The sequence below is a fragment of the Oncorhynchus gorbuscha genome, linkage group LG01 (assembly GCF_021184085.1).
Source record: "Oncorhynchus gorbuscha isolate QuinsamMale2020 ecotype Even-year linkage group LG01, OgorEven_v1.0, whole genome shotgun sequence".
Classification (NCBI taxonomy): domain Eukaryota; kingdom Metazoa; phylum Chordata; class Actinopteri; order Salmoniformes; family Salmonidae; genus Oncorhynchus; species Oncorhynchus gorbuscha.
The window spans coordinates 79,549,467-79,567,270 of record NC_060173.1 but is presented as its reverse complement, the minus strand read 5'-3'; the positions used below and the strand labels follow the sequence as shown (position 1 = coordinate 79,567,270).

At 45.3% G+C, this 17,804-nt stretch overlaps 1 protein-coding gene across 15 annotated transcripts in view; it reads right to left on the bottom strand.

Moving 5' to 3' along the window:
* Positions 1-17,804, bottom strand: part of stxbp5l (syntaxin binding protein 5L) — a 252,547-nt gene that overhangs the window by 37,323 nt on the left and 197,420 nt on the right. For 9 of the 15 annotated variants that reach the window (XM_046361714.1, XM_046361749.1, XM_046361732.1 and 6 more), the window contains exons 12-20: positions 16,347-16,494; positions 16,141-16,208; positions 15,758-15,798; positions 13,824-14,038; positions 13,475-13,620; positions 13,066-13,191; positions 10,586-10,737; positions 7,220-7,288; positions 4,861-4,926 (exon numbers count right to left, since the gene is read on the bottom strand). In XM_046361714.1, the coding sequence (XP_046217670.1) occupies positions 4,861-4,926; positions 7,220-7,288; positions 10,586-10,737; positions 13,066-13,191; positions 13,475-13,620; positions 13,824-14,038; positions 15,758-15,798; positions 16,141-16,208; positions 16,347-16,494 (1,031 nt within the window). The remainder of the gene's footprint in view (positions 1-4,860; positions 4,927-7,219; positions 7,289-10,585; positions 10,738-13,065; positions 13,192-13,474; positions 13,621-13,823; positions 14,039-15,757; positions 15,799-16,140; positions 16,209-16,346; positions 16,495-17,804) is intronic. The other 6 variants (XM_046361740.1, XM_046361768.1, XM_046361778.1 and 3 more) reach the window with 1 other exon arrangement.

Genomic DNA, 17,804 nt, shown 5'->3' with positions numbered 1-17,804 from the left:
AGGATCTGGAGAAGGTCTGTATGGAGGAGTAGGCCAAAATCCCTGCTGCAGTGTGTGCAAACCTGGTCAAGAACTACAGGAAACGTATGATCTCTGTAATTGCAAACAAAGGTTTATGTACCAAATATTAAGTTCTGCTTTTCTGATGTATCAAATACTTATGTCATGCAATAAAATGCAAATTAATTACTTAAAAATCATACAATGTGATTTTCTGGATTTTTGTTTTAGATTCTGTCTCTCACAGTTGAAGTGTACCTATGATAGAAATTACACACCTCTACATGCTTTGTAAGTAGGAAAACCTGCAAAATCGGCAGTGTATCAAATACTTGTTCTCCCCACTGTATAAATTCAGCAAAAAAAGAAACGTCCCTTTTTCAGGACCCTGTCTTTCAAAGATAATTCGTAAAAATCAAAATAACTTCACAGATCTTCATTGTAAAGGGTTTAAACACTGTTTCCATAACCATAAACAATTAATGAACATGCACTAACAGGTTACCGACGGTAGGCAATTAAGATCACAGTTATGAAAACTTAGGACACTAAAGAGGCCTTTCTACTGACTCTGTAAAACACCAAACGAAAGATGCCCAGGGTCCCTGCTCATCTGCGTAAACGTGCCTTAGGCATGCTGCAAGGAGGCATGAGGACTGCAGATATGGCCAGGGCAATAAATTGCATTGTCCATACTGTGAGATGCCTAAGACAGAGCTACAGGGAGACAGGACGGACTGCTGATCGTCCTCGCAGTGGCAGACCGCGTGTAACAACACCTGCACAGGATCGATACATCAAAACATCACACCTGCGGGACAGGTACAGGATGGCAACAACAACTGCCCGAGTTACACCAGGAATGCACAATCCCTCCATCAGTGCTCAGACTGTCCGCAATAGGCTGAGGGACTGAGGGCTCGTAGGCCTGTTGTAAGGCAGGTCCTCACCAGACATCACCGGCAACAATGTCGCCTATGGGCACAAACCCACCGTCGCTGGACCAGACAGGAATGGCAAAAAGTGCTCTTCTCTGACGAGTCGCAGTTTTGTCTCACCAGGGGTGATGGTCGGATTCGTGTTTATCGTTGAAGGAATGAGCGTTACACCGAGGCCTGTACTCTGGAGCGTGATTGATTTGGAGGTGGAGGGTCTGTCATGGTCTGGGGCGGTGTGTCACAGCATCATTGGACTGAGCTTGTTGTCATTGCAGTGTGTGTTACAGGGAAGACATCCTCTTCTCTCATGTGGTACCCTTCCTGCAGACTCAACCTAACATGACCCTCCAGCATGACAATGCCACCAGCCATACTAGTCATTCTGTGCGTGATTTCCTACAAGACAGGAATGTCAGTGTTTTGTCATGGCCAGCAAAGAGCCTGGATCTCAATTTTGACCTCCCCCCTTGTTCAGAGACATTATTCAATTTCTGTTAGTCACATGTTTGTGGAATCTTGTTATGTTCATACAAACATTTACACATGTTACGTTTTCTGATAATAAACACAGTTGACAGTGAAATGACGTTTATTTTATTGTGTAAAAGAATCGTTGTTTATTGTAAAATTCGACCGAGCGAAAGATCACACATAATTTAACATACAACTTCTTACCTAAATTATTCATACTCCTTTACATGTTAGTATTAAACTGGAATCTACTCAAAACATGAGATTAATCTGTAAAACAAACAATGAGGCATTATTTGGTTTCAACACTGAAGAAGATGTTGGTGAAGAACTATTTTTAAGCGTCTACAGGAGGGCGCACCGGGCTACGCAATGATAAGTTGACAGGTGAGTCATTTTGCTTTACTGGAAGGCTAGTCAACTATCTAGAAACACTTCAGATACGAGGTTTGTGTCTCTTTTAAAAATAAAATAAAAGATGGTGTTAGTCCACTCTGCCACCAGGAGGGAGCTAGCATGCCATGTTTTTTTAACTCATACAATGCTGTTCATTTGAACCTATTCAAATCAAAAACATTTCAAAGGAAACAAGCACTCATTAACCTTTTCCCTATGAGTTCCAAATATCTCGAACAGTTTGTATTTATTCGTGTGACTGTTCCAAAATGGGATTGTTACTCAAAAGGACAGTGAACCTGCTTAGTACGCAAACCAAGGCACACTGTTTGCTAATTATTTACTGGCTATGTTTCAACTTGTCATTTTTCAAATGATTTTCTAACAAGTTTTATTTTCAAACAGTTTGAACTGAGGTGTGTCCCGAAATCCTCATTAATTTACATAAGAATTAGCCCATTTCACCGTTGTGGACAATTTATGTTTGAGGCTTTACTGAGCCAGACAAACTTCTCCCTTCGAGGAGAGCCCAGGCACTTCCCCAGTGATTCCCCAGATCAAGTATCCAGACATTTGCCCATCTCTAGTCAGAACAGGCACAAACCTTTTTCTTACGGGACATTTTCTGGCTGCCCCTCATTGCCTTTATTGTTGTTTCCCTTACAAATAATAACTTTGGACATGTGTGTGTGTTCCTATCAAAGTACGGGCTTATTTTCTGCATATGGTGTTGTCGTTTCTACTGTAGCATTCATTATGTATAGAGCATAATGTATTTACTGTTTTATTTATGTTTTTAAGTACTGGTGACAAATCATGCATTCCGATTCTTGCATAGATTATAATGGACACATATGTAAAATAGTTTAGTGAAGGTTGCACTGATCATAATTAGCTAATGCAAAGCTATTTCCCAGATACTTGTGGAGCCATGTTTGTTGGCATCATACAATGCATTCTGGTTGTCACGTAAGTGTCTGTCAGACCAAAGATTTTATAACAAAATGAGGTGAAGGGGAGGTGCACTCGACTGGTTTTTGGGGCAACTGGGAACTTTATGGTGCAACTGGGAATTCTCAGGTGGGAAAATTGGAACTCGAGAAAATTGACAGAATTCCCGAGTTCGAATTTCGAGTTAGATGACCATTCAAATCCATTTTTCCACAGTCAGAGCTTGTTTTTTTCTGAGTTCCCAGTTGTCTTGAACACACTAAAGTCGGAAGTCTGAGATTTTCAAATTCCTAGTTCCCAGTTGTTTTGAACGCGGCATCAGATTGTAACTAAGGTACCTCAGGCTTGCCAGCTCTAATTCCCCTTTCCAGGTTTATAAAAAAAATGTAGCTTAGAAACTTCTCCTGTGTTCGCCCCCATTTATTAATAAATCCTACATCGTAGTAATATTTCCTGCATCATATCCCCCGATAATATCTTCCCCCATTTCTACCCCCCATAGACTTGAAAACCCTCCACACATTAAATGAACCCCCCACAAAGCCCCCATAAAATGATTTCATCCATATCTGGCAACCCTGTTTAGCTTTCGCGTTACAGTTAGGCTAGGCAGCAGGCTTGTATTTGGGGTGATGCTCTGTGAGAATATAACGTTTTATTTGCTTTGTGATTTGTCAAAAACTGTAAACGACTTGTCAAGTAATGTGCTCCGGTTCCTGTATACACTGTAACAAGTACATTGAAGATTTGTAATATGCTGAAAAGTTGCCAAACAAAGTTTGCACAGCCATCTTTGACTTAGACATTTATTTGCTTCTTATAGTGAGTGGCATTCTAGGATTAGGGAGTTTTTGCTTGTCAAACATAAACAAACATGGCTGCCATCATAAAGAATTTAGCGGCTGTTAGCTTAGCTGTTAGGTTGCTAACTTTTTTTTGTTTTTTTGTCAGCGCCACCTGTTATTTAGACTGGTTTATGGAACGGGTCTGGTTGAGGATGTGGTCCGTCTGATGCTTGGATGATGAAGGTCACATTTACCTTTTATTTCCCATCAGTACGACACATTGTTTAGATGCTTTTCAGACAACACGGCTGTTTAGAGGTGTTTGCTGCATCAGACGTTCTGTTGCTACTGTCCCAATCACATATCTGCGTTGCGATGCTGCAGGGACCACTGAACAACGATCACAAATATGTGATCGTACACGTCAAAGGGTTAAATGTCCTGACAATGTTCCAAAGCAATGGAACTATCCTTTCCAGGGACGTTGTGGTAAGGTTTACCATAGAATGCTAAATAACCACACTCTCACCGAGCTCTAAGAAACATATGGTTTGTTATGTGCTAGCTGGGAACACTTTAAGAAGTATCCTTCCAGGTTGATATGTTAATACAGTTACCATTCACTTCAAGTTAAAGTGATGCCCCAAAGGTAAAGTGTCCATACCCCAGTGACAGGTACAGAGTCCATACCCTGAGGCTAGGTTCTTGCTGAAACCGACCGGCATCCCAGTGCGACCTTCAGCTTTGATCAGATGTAACAATCCTGTGAAGTGAGTTGGGTGGAGAGAGAGAGTGTGTGTGTGTGTGTGTGTGTCACCCCGCTCCTCTGCTCTCTCCACTGGCTTCCAGTTGAAGCTCGCATCCGCTACAAGACCATGGTGCTTGCCTACGGAGCTGTGAGGGGAACGGCACCTCAGTACCTCCAGGCTCTGATCAGGCCCTACACCCAAATAAGGGCACTGCGTTCATCCACCTCTGGCCTGCTCGCCTCCCTACCACTGAGGAAGTACAGTTCCCGCTCAGCTCAGTCAAAACTGTTCGCTGCTCTGGCTCCCCAATGGTGGAACAAACTCCCTCACGACGCCAGGACAGCGGAGTCAATCACCACCTTCCGGAGACACCTGAAACCCCACCTCTTTAAGGAATACCTAGGATAGGATAAAGTAATCCTTCTCACCCCCCCCTTAAAATATTTAGATGCACTATTGTAAAGTGGTTGTTCCACTGGATGTCATGAGGTGAATGCACCAATTTGTAAGTCGCTCTGGATAAGAGCGTCTGCTAAATGACTTAAATGTAATGTAAATGTGTGGCGTTACCTGAGGTGGGTGACTTGCTTCTCTCCATGTCCATGGATACCTGGTTATCGGAGAGTTCTGTAAGGCCTGTCACAGCCAATCAGATTCCAACAGGATGAGGAGGAGGAGGAGAACGTGGGATAGAGAGAGACTCTTCAGTCATGGTCATATAAAGAAAGCATGGTGATATAACAGACAGTTGACAGTGCCGTAACAGCATCTGTTGCCATGGAGACACAACATACAGTCATCAGTAGCATAACGTTGTCCGTTGCTGAGGCGGACCACTCTGATCCTGACGCAACACACAGGTTTCAGGAAGTTTTCCCCCCATACATGATGATCATTTATACCACAGCATTGTTTAATACAGGATTCTGATTGGCTAGAAAGGCATTCTATAGCGTGCGTCAATTTCAGATATATAGAAATTGGACACCTCTGAAGTAGTCCCATCTTCCGTTTATTTACTTATACAGTGGTCTACAGAGGTCACACAGCTCAATATAGCTTTACTTATACAGTGGTCTGCAGAGGCCATACATCTCAATATAGCTTTACTTATACAGTGGTCTGCAGAAGTCACACAGCTCAATATAGCTTTACTTATACAGTGGTCTGCAGAGACCACACATCTCAATATAACTTTACTTATACAGTGGTCTGCAGAGGTCACACAGCTCAATATAGCTTTACTTATACAGTGGTCTGCAGAGGCCACACATCTCAATATAGCTTTACTTATACAGTGGTCTGCAGAGGTCACATATCTCAATATAGCTATAGCTAAAAGTTCAACGTGAATAATTTCCGTCTGTGTTGAAGCTCAGGATCAGCTTAGTTCACTACCAGCATGTATGGCAATGAACACCACATGACATGAGGCCTGCACTGCAGAGTTTGGCTGAGTATTCAGCCCGAGGCCTGTAATGTCAGCGCATCAGATATGACCCAACTCAATCATTGTCATCGTTTGCTCTTCAATGAATCACATTGATTTTATAAAGCCATTTTTACATCAGCACTTGTCACAAAGTACTTTACAGATATCCAGCCTATAACCCCAAAGAGCTTTACAGAAACCCAGCCTATAACCCCAAAGAGCTTTACAGATACCCAGCCTATAACCCCAAAGAGCTTTACAGATACCCAGCCTATAACCCCAAAGAGCTTTACAGATACCCAGCCTATAACCCCAAAGAGCTTTACAGAAACCCAGCCTATAACCCCAAAGAGCTTTACAGATACCCAGCCTATAACCCCAAAGAGCTTTACAGAAACCCAGCCTATAACCCCAAAGAGCTTTACAGAAACCCAGCCTATAACCCCAAAGAGCTTTACAGATACCCAGCCTATAACCCCAAAGAGCTTTACAGATACCCAGCCTATAGCCCCAAAGAGCTTTACAGATACCCAGCCTATAGCCCCAAAGAGCTTTACAGATACCCAGCCTATAACCCCAAAGAGCAAGTAGGAACCTAGGAAGAATCTTAGAGAGGAACCAGGCTTAGAGGGGTTGGGCCTACATTGCCCTGTGATTGACATCTGAAAGTTAAAGTAATGACATATGTATTTAAACATACTGTATGCAGCACAAGCCTCATTCAAACAGATACACACAGATGATAAAGAGACGAAGACCTCGTCGCAGCGCGATCAAGTTGATCTTAAAGCTAGTAAAAAACAAACATCAAACATCACAGTCTTTTACCGAAACTTTCAGTTGAATGTCTTGAAATTCGGAAAACGTGCACTGTTCTAACTGAGTAACTGTGCGGGGACAAAACTCAGCTGCAGTGTTTTAATACATTTTTGACTCTGATCAACCATAGGGAAACAAAAGCCTGACATGTTTCATTTGAAGTAATTCATCAAATGAATGCTTGGTTCTTGAAGTTGTGAAATAAAACAAAGTCAATTTTGATTCAATGTCTCAAATCATTTATTAATAAGAGAAAAACTTTTACTCGGCTAGTCCACATAGTAGTTATATGATGTCTGGATGTCTATGTCATGATTGAAAGTTTACTCACGCAAATCTCTGTGCTGCATTTACAATGTATACAGTGTCATGGCTTTTTGACATTTAGTCACTTCATAAAAGGGGACCCTTGGCAAAAGGACATACTATATTGACATAACTGGAATATGATTCAATAATTCATAGGTTTTGATAAAGCACTGGCATTTGATTCAATAATGGCTGTGTCACTGGGATTTGTTTCAGAGCTGTTTCAGAAACAATCAATGTCATTCCAATCATCTCTCCAGTACGTCCCCTTGCCATAATCCTCTTGCGTCTCTGTTCCCTTGGTCCCTTCTTCCCTTGTCCCCTTGTCTCCCTCCCCAGTCTCCTTGCCTTGAGGATGGCCTGACTTACTCTGATAGGACGTACGGATCCTTTTCTTTGAATCTGAATAAAAGTGAGACAGGCCACGCATGCAAAAGTCTGCAGGCAGGCCCACATGCCCACACCAGCAGCCACAGTCACCAAAAGAGAGGGATGAGGAGGAGGGAGAGAGAGAAGAACACAAAGGCCCAGAGTGAAAAATAAAGTGAAGGCAAGCAGCAACCCAGTTAGTGTAAAGGAGAACAGAGCAACCCAGGTTCCAACCCCAAAGAGTAACTGATCCTACTTATCCCAAAATGAAAAAGCATTATACAGGAATAGACAGAAACCTAGTAGTGTGGGGGAAAATAAGGACAAACCCAGTCCACCTTCCCAATGTCCAGTTAGCATTACTTGTGCAACTTACTGATTGGGCAAAGTTGATGTACAATTGTATGTCTGGAAAAGCATTGTTTATCAATTGGAATTGAGTGTAAGAAAAGTGCAATACTGCAATAAAACCAACACTAAAACATCTACTTATGTGAGATGAAAACACATATAGTCCTATTCACATAGACATGTGGTAGAGACAACAGCTAAAGGACATCATACTCAGTGTTTGCATGTTTTTATTCTCTTAACCTTTATTTGACTATGCAGATAAGCAACGTGAACTTGAGTCAAGCTGGCCATTACTGAAAATGAGAAAAGTAGCAACTTCAGGGGCGAGAGCAGCCCTCTCTACCCCTCTCTTTTCTCTCTTCTAAAAGAGACTGATTGATCTGACTAAGGCTACCCTGGGAGACTTCACTGAAGCAGAGAATAGTCCCGTCGCTCTATAAAAGCTCTTGCGCAACACCAAAGGAGAGAAGGACTCAAAGCCCAGAGCCATCCTCCTCCTACCTCCACCGCTGCCAAACAAAGTCCTGAATACATGGAAGGCTTCTTCAGGTGTACTTGTGGGAGTTTTCACAAGATAAAAAAGCCTTTCAAGAGCGCGAGGAGGGTTTAAAACGTACATTAAACTGTCCTTCAGGAAAACAATACAAAGGTTATGCCTCCAAAGTTATTCTCAACCTTTTCTCTACTTTTAAGTTCTTGTGGGTTTTCCTCAGAAAATGGACCGACGGCAAGGGCACTGCATCTGTGTCTGTCTGTGGGTCTGCAGGCATGTGCATACGCATGTGTGTGTAGTGGGAGGGTGGAGGGGGCTGGGAGGAGTGATGTAGTCACAGGGTGTACCGGCACCGGTCCAGATTAGTAGTACTCAGAAGGGTGTCAGTCTCAGGAAAGCTTCTGTGACTTATCTTAGAGTAGTGCTGAAGCCGGACTAACAGAAAGAACCACAACATGCACATGATGCTCCCGCGGAATGCAGCCTGTCACATGCACCTCATGTGGCTGTTTGTGAACAGTTGTGTGTGTTTTTATTTTATTTTGCACATGTACTGTATGTATGTCTGTACTGTAGGGATACAGAGAGGTTAGGAAAAGAGACAGGAACGAGAAGGAATGGACAGATAAGATAAAGAGACAGAATTGGAGACTACGGTCGTAACGAATGCAAAAGAAAAGGTGTGTGTGACAGAGAGAGACAGACAGAGACAGAGTGAGAGAGAGAATTGTTGATACAGTGCATTCGGAAAGTATTCAGACCAATTCTTACACATTTTGTTACGTTACATAAGTATTCAGACCCATTACTCAGTACTTTGTTGAATAACTTTTGGCAGTGATTACAGCCTTGAGACTTCTTGGGTATGATGCTACAAGCTTGACACACCTGTATTTTGGGAGTTTCTCCCATTCTTCTCTGCAGATCCTCTCAAGCTCTGTCAGGTTGGATGGGGAGCATTGCTGCACAGCTATTTTCAGGTCCCTCCAGAGATGTTCGATCGGGTTCACGTCTGGGCTCTGGCTGGGACACTCAAGGACATTCAGAGACTTTCCCAAAACCACTCCTGCGTTGTCTTGACTGTGTGCTTAGGGTTGTTGTCCTGTTGGAAGGTGAACCTTTGCCCCAGTCTGAGATCCTGAGCGCTCTGGAGCAGGTTTTCATCATGGATCTCTCTGTACTTTGCTCCGTTCATCTTTCCCTCAAGCTTGACTAGTCTCCCATTCCCTGCCGCTGAAAAACATCCCCACAGCATGATGCTGCCACCCCCATGCTTCACCGTAGGGATAGTGCCAGGTTTCCTCCAGGTGTGACGCTTGGCATTCAGGCCAAAGAGTTCAATCTTGGTTTCATCAGACCAGAGAATCTTGTTTCTCATGGTCTGAGAGTCCTTTAGGTGCCTTTTGGCAAACTCCAAGCGGGCTGTCATGTGCCTTTTACTGAGGGGTGGCTTCCGTCTGGCCACTCTACCATAAAGGCCTGATTGGTGGAGTGCTGCAGAGATGGTTGTCCTTTTGGAAGGTTCTCCCATCTCCACAGAGGAACTCTGGAGCTCTGTCAGAGTGACCATTGGGTTCTTGGTCACTTCCCTGACCAAGGCCCTTTTCTCCAATTGCTCAGGTTGCCCGGGCAGACAGATTCTAAGAAGAGTCTTGGTGATTCCAAACGTTTTCATTTAAGAATGATGGAGGTCACTGTGTTCTTGAGGACCTTCAAAGCTGCAAAAATATTTTGGTAGCTTTTCCCAGATCTGTGCCTCGACACAATCCTGTCTCGGAGCTCTACGGACAATTCCTTCTACCTCATGGCTTGGTTTTTGCTCTGACATGCACTGTCAACTGTCAACCTTCTATAGACAGGTATTTGCCTTTCCAAATCATGTCCAATCAATTGAATTTACCACTGGTGGACTCCAATCAAGTTGGAGAAACATCTCAAGGATGATCAATGGAAACAGGGTGCAACTGAGCTCAATTTCAAGTCTCACAGCAAAGGGTCTGAATAGTTAAGTAAATAAGCTATTCCTGTTTTTGTTTTTTTATACATTTATATTTATCCAAAAACCTGTTTTGCTTCGTCATTATGGGGTATTCTGTGTCGATTGCCAAGAAAATCAATTTTAGAACAAGGCAGTAAGGTAACAAGATGTTGAAAAAAAAGTCAAGGGGTCTGAATACTTCCCGAAGGCACTGTATGTCTGTGTGCGCAAACATACCAATACATGTGTTTATGTTAATGTGCATATGAGTTTGTATATGTGTGTGTGTGTGTGTGTGTGTGTGTGTGTGTGTGTGTGTGTGTGTGTGTGTGTGTGTGTGTGTGTGTGTGTGTGTGTGTGTGTGTGTGTGTGTGTGTGTGTGTGTGTGTGTGTGTGTGTGTGCGTGCGTGCGTGCGTGCGTGCGTGCGTGCGTGCGTGCGTGCGTGCGTGTGCGTGTGTGTGTGTGTGTGTGTGTGTGTGTGTGTGTGTGTGTGTGTGTGTGTGTGTGTGTGTGGAACACGGGGTGTGGGTGTTCCCCTACCTGAGGTGGACTGTCTGTTCTTGCGTGGGGAGCGTGTGAGTCGTTGGTAGGGGTCTGCGGCTCCGTACAGGTCCAGTGTGCCCATACACATCAGGATCGTCTTCTGAAGGAAGTCCACCACCGTTAGACCATTACAGTTCCCAAACGCTAGGCTGACACACACACACACACACACACACACACACACACACACACACACACACACACACACACACACACACACACACACACACACACACACACACACACACACACACACACACACACACACACACACACACACACACACACACACACACACACAGAGGAGAAGAGAATGAGAACCAGCCACTACCTAGTTAGTGTGAAACTGAAGGGAGAAAACGGAGAGAGAAACCTGAGGTTCGAAACCCGTAGCCTGAAGAATAATTCCTATCTATAGTATAATACAATTTACCAGAAGCTCGTCTGTTCAGGAAACACACAAAACAAATACGAGGCATCTTTTCCCATACATACATTATTCAGAGATCACAGAATCAGAGATTACATCAGGGATTCTTACACATGGAATCACTGAAAATGGAAAGTGGTACGTTTCCCCCACAATTTCCTGTATTGTGGCAACAACATCCCTGTGTACTGAGAAGCATGATGACCAGCATACCAATACTACATTGCCAATCAACAGCATGCCTGAACTACTGTAGGAAGACGTATAATAATACTTTGGCGGGTGGTTATATTTGTCCCATTTCACACATGTACAAGTGTGTATTAATACACATGTGGATTGGATATCTTCTTTTTGCATATCCCAACTCAGAGAGTGGGTTCACGGCCAGGCTCTGCCATTATCAAAGGGGACCCTGGAGCAATTAGGGTTAAGTGCCTTGCTCAAGGGCACTTCGCCAGACTTTTCACCTTGTTGGCGCAGGGACTCAAACCAGCAACCGAAAGCCCAATGTTCTAACGGCTAGACTACCTGTCATTCCAGTTCCAGAAAACAACTTCAGCATGCGACCAACGTTACAATGTCCACACTAGAACCAACATCCCTTGGAATCTGGCTCAATATATTGCTTCTAAATACCACTGTAACATATCCCCAGGGTGTGTGTGTTGAGTGTAGGCCTAAAAGCGCCTGGGGAAGACACACGGAAGAGATGACTCAAACACACTTGAAAATGTTAATAGCTTCTCAGGGGTAAGGTTAGTGACCTTTTCCGTGTATTCCCCTAGTAATGTAGACTCCTTTTTTTAAAGAGCTGCGAATTTATCGGATTTTTCGACCAACTCTGCCATTCAGAACAGAAGTTTGTAAATGGCCTTGAGGCTGTCTATTGATTAACTGTAGAGAAAGAGCAAACTTAGATTCTCTCCTCTGTCAAAGCAGGTTATCTTCCCAGCGAACCATACAAGATGCATTTTCTACCTTCTAATCATGTTTTACTGATTAGCGTTTCCCTCTGCTACACTTGAATCATAGATGGGAACTGAGTGTTATGGAAAATGTATCCAGGTGAAGCAGAAAAATAACATTCATTTCATGCTGTGTATTTAGGCAAATACTTTATTCCATTTATTAGAAATTAGTAGCTGGGCTGATGAATAAAACAGTGTTTTGCTTGAGAGGTGGAAAATGAGAAGGATATGATGTGAATCACTTTGAAGACAAAAGAAGCCTGACAACAATCAAGAGGCGCAGCTCAGACAGAGAGAGAGGCAAAGAGGGAGAGAGGAGGTGAGAGAGAGGGAAATACGGGGAGATAGAGAGAGAGTTTGGAGGGGGGTGGGGTGTAAAAAAAAAGATGGATTGTGTGATAGAGAAAGACAGAGAGAAAGAAAGACAGAGAGAAAGAAAGAAAGAGAGCGATAGAGGGAAAGGGAAGGCGGGAACATGAAAGAGCAGGGAACAGACATGGAGTGGAGGGGGAGATGAAGCGAGAGCTGGAGAACGAGAGTGGAGGGGGAGATGAAGCGAGAGCTGGAGAACGAGAGTGGAGGGGGAGATGAAGCGAGAGCTGGAGAACGAGAGTGGAGGGGGAGATGAAGCGAGAGCTGGAGAACGAGAGTGGAGGGGGAGATGAAGCGAGAGCTGGAGAACGAGAGTGGAGGGGGAGATGAAGCGAGAGCTGGAGAACGAGAGTGGAGGGGGAGATGAAGCGAGAGCTGGAGAGATGAGAGTGGAGGGGAGTGGAGGGGGAGATGAAGCGAGAGCTGGAGAACGAGAGTGGAGGGGGGAGATGAAGCGAGAGCTGGAGAACGAGAGTGGAGGGGGAGATGAAGCGAGAGCTGGAGAACGAGAGTGGAGGGGGAGATGAAGCGAGAGCTGGAGAACGAGAGTGGAGGGGGAGATGAAGCTGGAGAGCTGGAGAACGAGAGTGGAGGGGGGAGATGAAGCGAGAGCTGGAGAACGAGAGTGAGAGATGGATGGTGTGAGCGTGGAAGTGAAAGGTAGTCAGGGCACTGAGACACATAGAGAGTACAGGGTCACTCACAGGCCGTAGGCAGAGTTGATGTCCAGGCTGGTGATCTGCTGGGGGGGCTCTCCATCCACCCACTGCAGCTGCACCACCATCTCAGCCTGGTACCCCGGGGGCATCCGCACTGGACGACTCTTCACCCTGACATACAGAGCAGGACGGGGAGGGAGAGGATGGAGGGAAAGGTGGAGGGAGGAGGGGAGAACGGGAGATGTAGAGATAGAAAGAGAGTTGAAGGAGATTGTCAAGAGCGAGGGGAGCTTGAGAGTTAGAAGGAGAAAGGGAGAGATTGGACGTGTGATGCATATTGATTCACTCGTCCGGACGCTGTTGTTCAATGTATCGTCTGCATTTTCTTAGGAACTCTGCGTAAATCGGGTTTTTCCAGTGGAGCCAGTTGAGGTGGCTGACAGGAGTGACTCACTTGAGGCAGGGGAGGCTGTCCTGTGTGCCACTACCAGGGCTACCGGGCGGCTGGGGGGAACTGGGGTCCGAGAAACACGGGTTGTTCTCTGCCTCTGACGGGGAGATGACGTCCTCTGAATCAAACTGCAGGCGCACCTCTAGTGACTGTCAAACACATGCGCACACACATAGATGCAGAGATTTGCTGGGACTGATATAGCAAGCGTACTCACTGGCATACCTCACTAAACAAGTCAACTAACCCTCAAGCCCTTTATACGTTAAAATCAGGTGTTCTGGTGGTAAAACAACTGTGGAATGTGAAATGACTTGGGAAGCGGGTTTGGAAACGTCTCTCATCCACTCACCACTATCTGCGTGTTGGCGTCGTGTTTGCTGAACCGGTAGAGGATGACGTGGGCAGAAATGCCCACCACACAGAAGAGACGGCTATGTGGGCACCAGCTGACCATCTGAATGGCGTAGGGGTCCTCCTCTACCAGCTCGCCCGCCCGACCCTCTCCCGCCTTGGGCTTCTCAAACACCTTGGACGTCTTCAGCTTGTACAGCATCTGCAGTGTAACTGGTCACACAAGATGGGGAGGTATATAGATTGCGTTCCAAACGGCCCTTTGTAGTGCACTACTTTTGACCAGGGCCTAAAGGGAATAGGGTTTACAGTATATGTAAAAATCCAAATAACTTCAAAGATCTTCATTGTAAAGGGTTTAATCACTGTTTCCCATGCTTGTTCAATGAACCATAAACAATTCATGAACATGTACCTGTGGAACGGTCGTTAAGACACTAACAACTTACAGACGGTAGGCAATTAAGGTCACAGTTGTGAAAACGTAGGACACTAAAATAGGCCTTTCTACTGACTCTGAAAAACACCAAAAGAAAGATGCCCAGGGTCCCTGCTCATCTGCGTGAACGTGCCTTATGCATGCTGCAAGGAGGCATGAGGACAGCAGATGTGGCCATACTGTCCGTACTGTGAGAAGCCTACGACAGCGCTACAGGGAGACAGGACGGACAGCTGATCGTCCTCGCAGTGGCAGACCACGTGTAACAACACCTGCAAATGATCAGTACATCCGAACATCACACCTGCGGGACAGGTACAGGATGACAACAACCCACCGTCACTAGACTAGACAGGCAAATAGTGCTCTTCTCTGACGAGTCGCGGTTTTGTCTCACCAGGGGTGATGGTCGGATTCGCATTTATCGTCGAAGGAATGAGCGTTACATTGAGGCCTGTACTCTGGAGTGTGATTGATTTGGAGGTGGAGGGTCCGTCATGGTCTGGGGCGGTGTGTCAAAGCATCATCAGACTGAGCTTGTCGTCATTGCAACAATCTCAACGCTGTGTGTTACAGGGAAGACATCCTCCTCCCTCATGTGGTACTCTTCCTGCAGGCTCATCCTGACATGACCCTCCAGCATGACAATGCCACCAGCCATACTGCTTGTTCTGTGTGTGATTTCCAGCAAGACAGGAATGTCAGTATTCTGCCATGGCCAGCAAAGACCCCGGATCTCAATCCCATCGAGCACATCTGGGACCTGTTGGATTGGAGGGTGAGGGCTAGGGCCATTCCCCCCAGAAATGTCTGGGAACTTGCAGGTGCCTTGGTGGAAGCGTTGGATAACAACTCACAGCAAGAACAGGCAAATCTGGTGCAGTTCTTGAGGAGATGCACTGCAGTACTTAATGCAGCTGGTGGCCACACCAGGGACACATTATTCCATTTCTGGTAGTCACATGTCTGTGGCACTTGTTCAGTTTATGTCTCAGTTGTTGAATCTTGTTATGTTCATACAAATATTTACACATACTAAGTTTGCTGTTAATAACAGTGAGAGGATGTTTATAAATGGATGAATTTAGTTATTATTGGGCGACGGACAGCCTAGCGGTAATAGCATTGGGCCAGTAACCGAAAGGTTGCTCATTCGAAATTCCTACGCTGACTAGGTGAAAAATCTGCAGATCTGCCCTTGAGCAAGGCACTTAACCCTAATTACGCCAGGGTCGCTGTCAATAATGGCTGATCCCTGGCCATGACCCACACTCTCCGAGGGTGTCTCAGGGGTGTCGGAAAGGCAAACAAAAATACACTTCCACTTCGCACTTGTACAGGTCACCCATACGCGAAACAAGACAAGAGTAAGCACCGCCTACTTGACTTGACTTTACTCTACTACCCCACCACGTTCTGTAATCGTACACGACACGTCTTAGAGATTATTGCATTACATTCAGCGTAAGAAAGGGTGGAGGGAGAGAACTTACTAGCAGAGGCGTCCCAAAACTTTACGGTTCCGTCTGCGTGTCTGCAGAAAGGATCAAAGACAGGGAAAGAGGTCAAGAGCACTGTCCGTTTCTAAAACTGTAGCAGAATGAAACAGTCCCGCTCTAATGCTTCTACCGATGATAAACACCAGAGGAAAACTTTACTACATCCTGTCCGAATAAATAGAACCAGTGATTCAATGTTTGTTCACACCTACTGGGAAAAGATGTCAATTCTACGCGTATTCCACATTGGTTCCAGGTCCTTTCATTGAAATGACGTGGAAACGACGTTGTTTCAACGAGTGTGTGCCCAGTGGCCAAGCTTTCAAAAAAAAAAAAAAAAAAGTCTCCATCCAACAGCATGGAACCCACTGACTTACCCTGTGACGATGATCTCTGGGTAGGTCTGTGAGCCTAGTGTCCATGTGCCACCGCTCACTGGCCACTCCTGTCATCAATTAAACAGGTGGTCATGGATTGTAAGAAACAGCAGGTCATGAACTGAAAAATGCAGGACGTAATTGAGTTTTTTTGGTTTGTTGCTTCAGCCATCTTGTCACTGTCTGACCTATGACCTGTAGCGTACCTTGTGGCTGTAGCCAGTCTTCTTCTGCTTGGCCCCTATGGAGTAGAGGATGGGGATGATGTCAGGAGGGCACTCAGCGAAGTAAGCCGTACAGGTGACAGGAGACTCGTGGATGTCCATTGGGTAGGGGTTCTCAAAGATGGGGAAGCTGCAGAAGGGAGAGGGAACTGTTATAGCGTGTAGAGTTCTCACCAGGGAGACGTCTGTGACTGCTACAGAACGTCATCACCAAAATATCTAAAGGTACAAAAGGTACACTGCTCTGAGTATTGCAGTTCATGTACACTGAGTGGACAAAACATTAAGAACACCTTCCTGATATTGAGTTGAAACAGCCTCAATTGGTTGCGGCGTGGACTCTACAAGGTGTCGAAAGCCTTCCACAGCGATGCTGGCCCCATTTTGACTCCAACACTTCCCACAGTTGTGTCAAGTTGGCTGGATGTCCTTTGGGTGTTACTTTAGACCATTCTTGACACACACAGGAAACTGTTGAGCGTGGAAAACCCAGCAGCGTTGCAGCTATCCCTCTAGTGGTATGGGGGCTGTGCATTGGCAAAGTGGGTGGGGTTATATCCTTCCTGTTTGGCCCTGTCCGGAGGTGTCCTCGGATGGGGCCACAGTGTCTCCTGACCCCTCCTGTCTCAGCCTTTATGCTGCAGTAGTTTATGTGTCAGGGGGCTAGGGTCAGTTTGTTATATCTGGAGTACTTCTCCTGTCCTATTCGGTGTCCTGTGTGAATTTAAGTGTGCTCTCTCTAATTCTCTCTTTCTCTCTTTCTTTCTCTCTCTCGGAGGACCTGAGCCCTAGGACCATGCCTCAGGACTACCTGACATGATGACTCCTTGCTGTCCCCAGTCCACCTGGCCGTGCTGCTGCTCCAGTTTCAACTGTTCTGCCTTATTTTTATTGGACCATGCTGGTCATTTATGAACATTTGAACATCTTGGCCATGTTCTGTTATAATCTCCACCCGGCACAGCCAGAAGAGGACTGGCCACCCCACATAGCCTGGTTCATAGCCTCTAGGTTTCTTCCTAGGTTTTGGCCTTTCTAAGGAGTTTTTCCTAGCCACCGTGCTTCTACACCTGCATTGCTTGCTGTTTTGGGGTTTTAGGCTGTGTTTCTGTACAGCACTTTGAGATATCAGCTGATGTACGAAGGGCTATATAAATACATTTGATTTGATTTGAGCTCTTGACACAAACCGGTGCGCCAGGCACCCACTACTCCTCCCCTTCATCGACACTGATTGAAGTGGATTTAACAGGTGACATCAATAAGGGATCCTCGCGTTCACCTGGATTCATAGAAAGAGCAGGTGGTCCTAATGTTTTGTAGTGTATATCTAATGGGTATTTTTTGCAGGGAGATAACCTCACCCAGGTCACCACTTACGTTCTTCCCAGCACCTTATTGTCCAATTAGTGTTTCTTATCAACATCCTTATAATGTTAA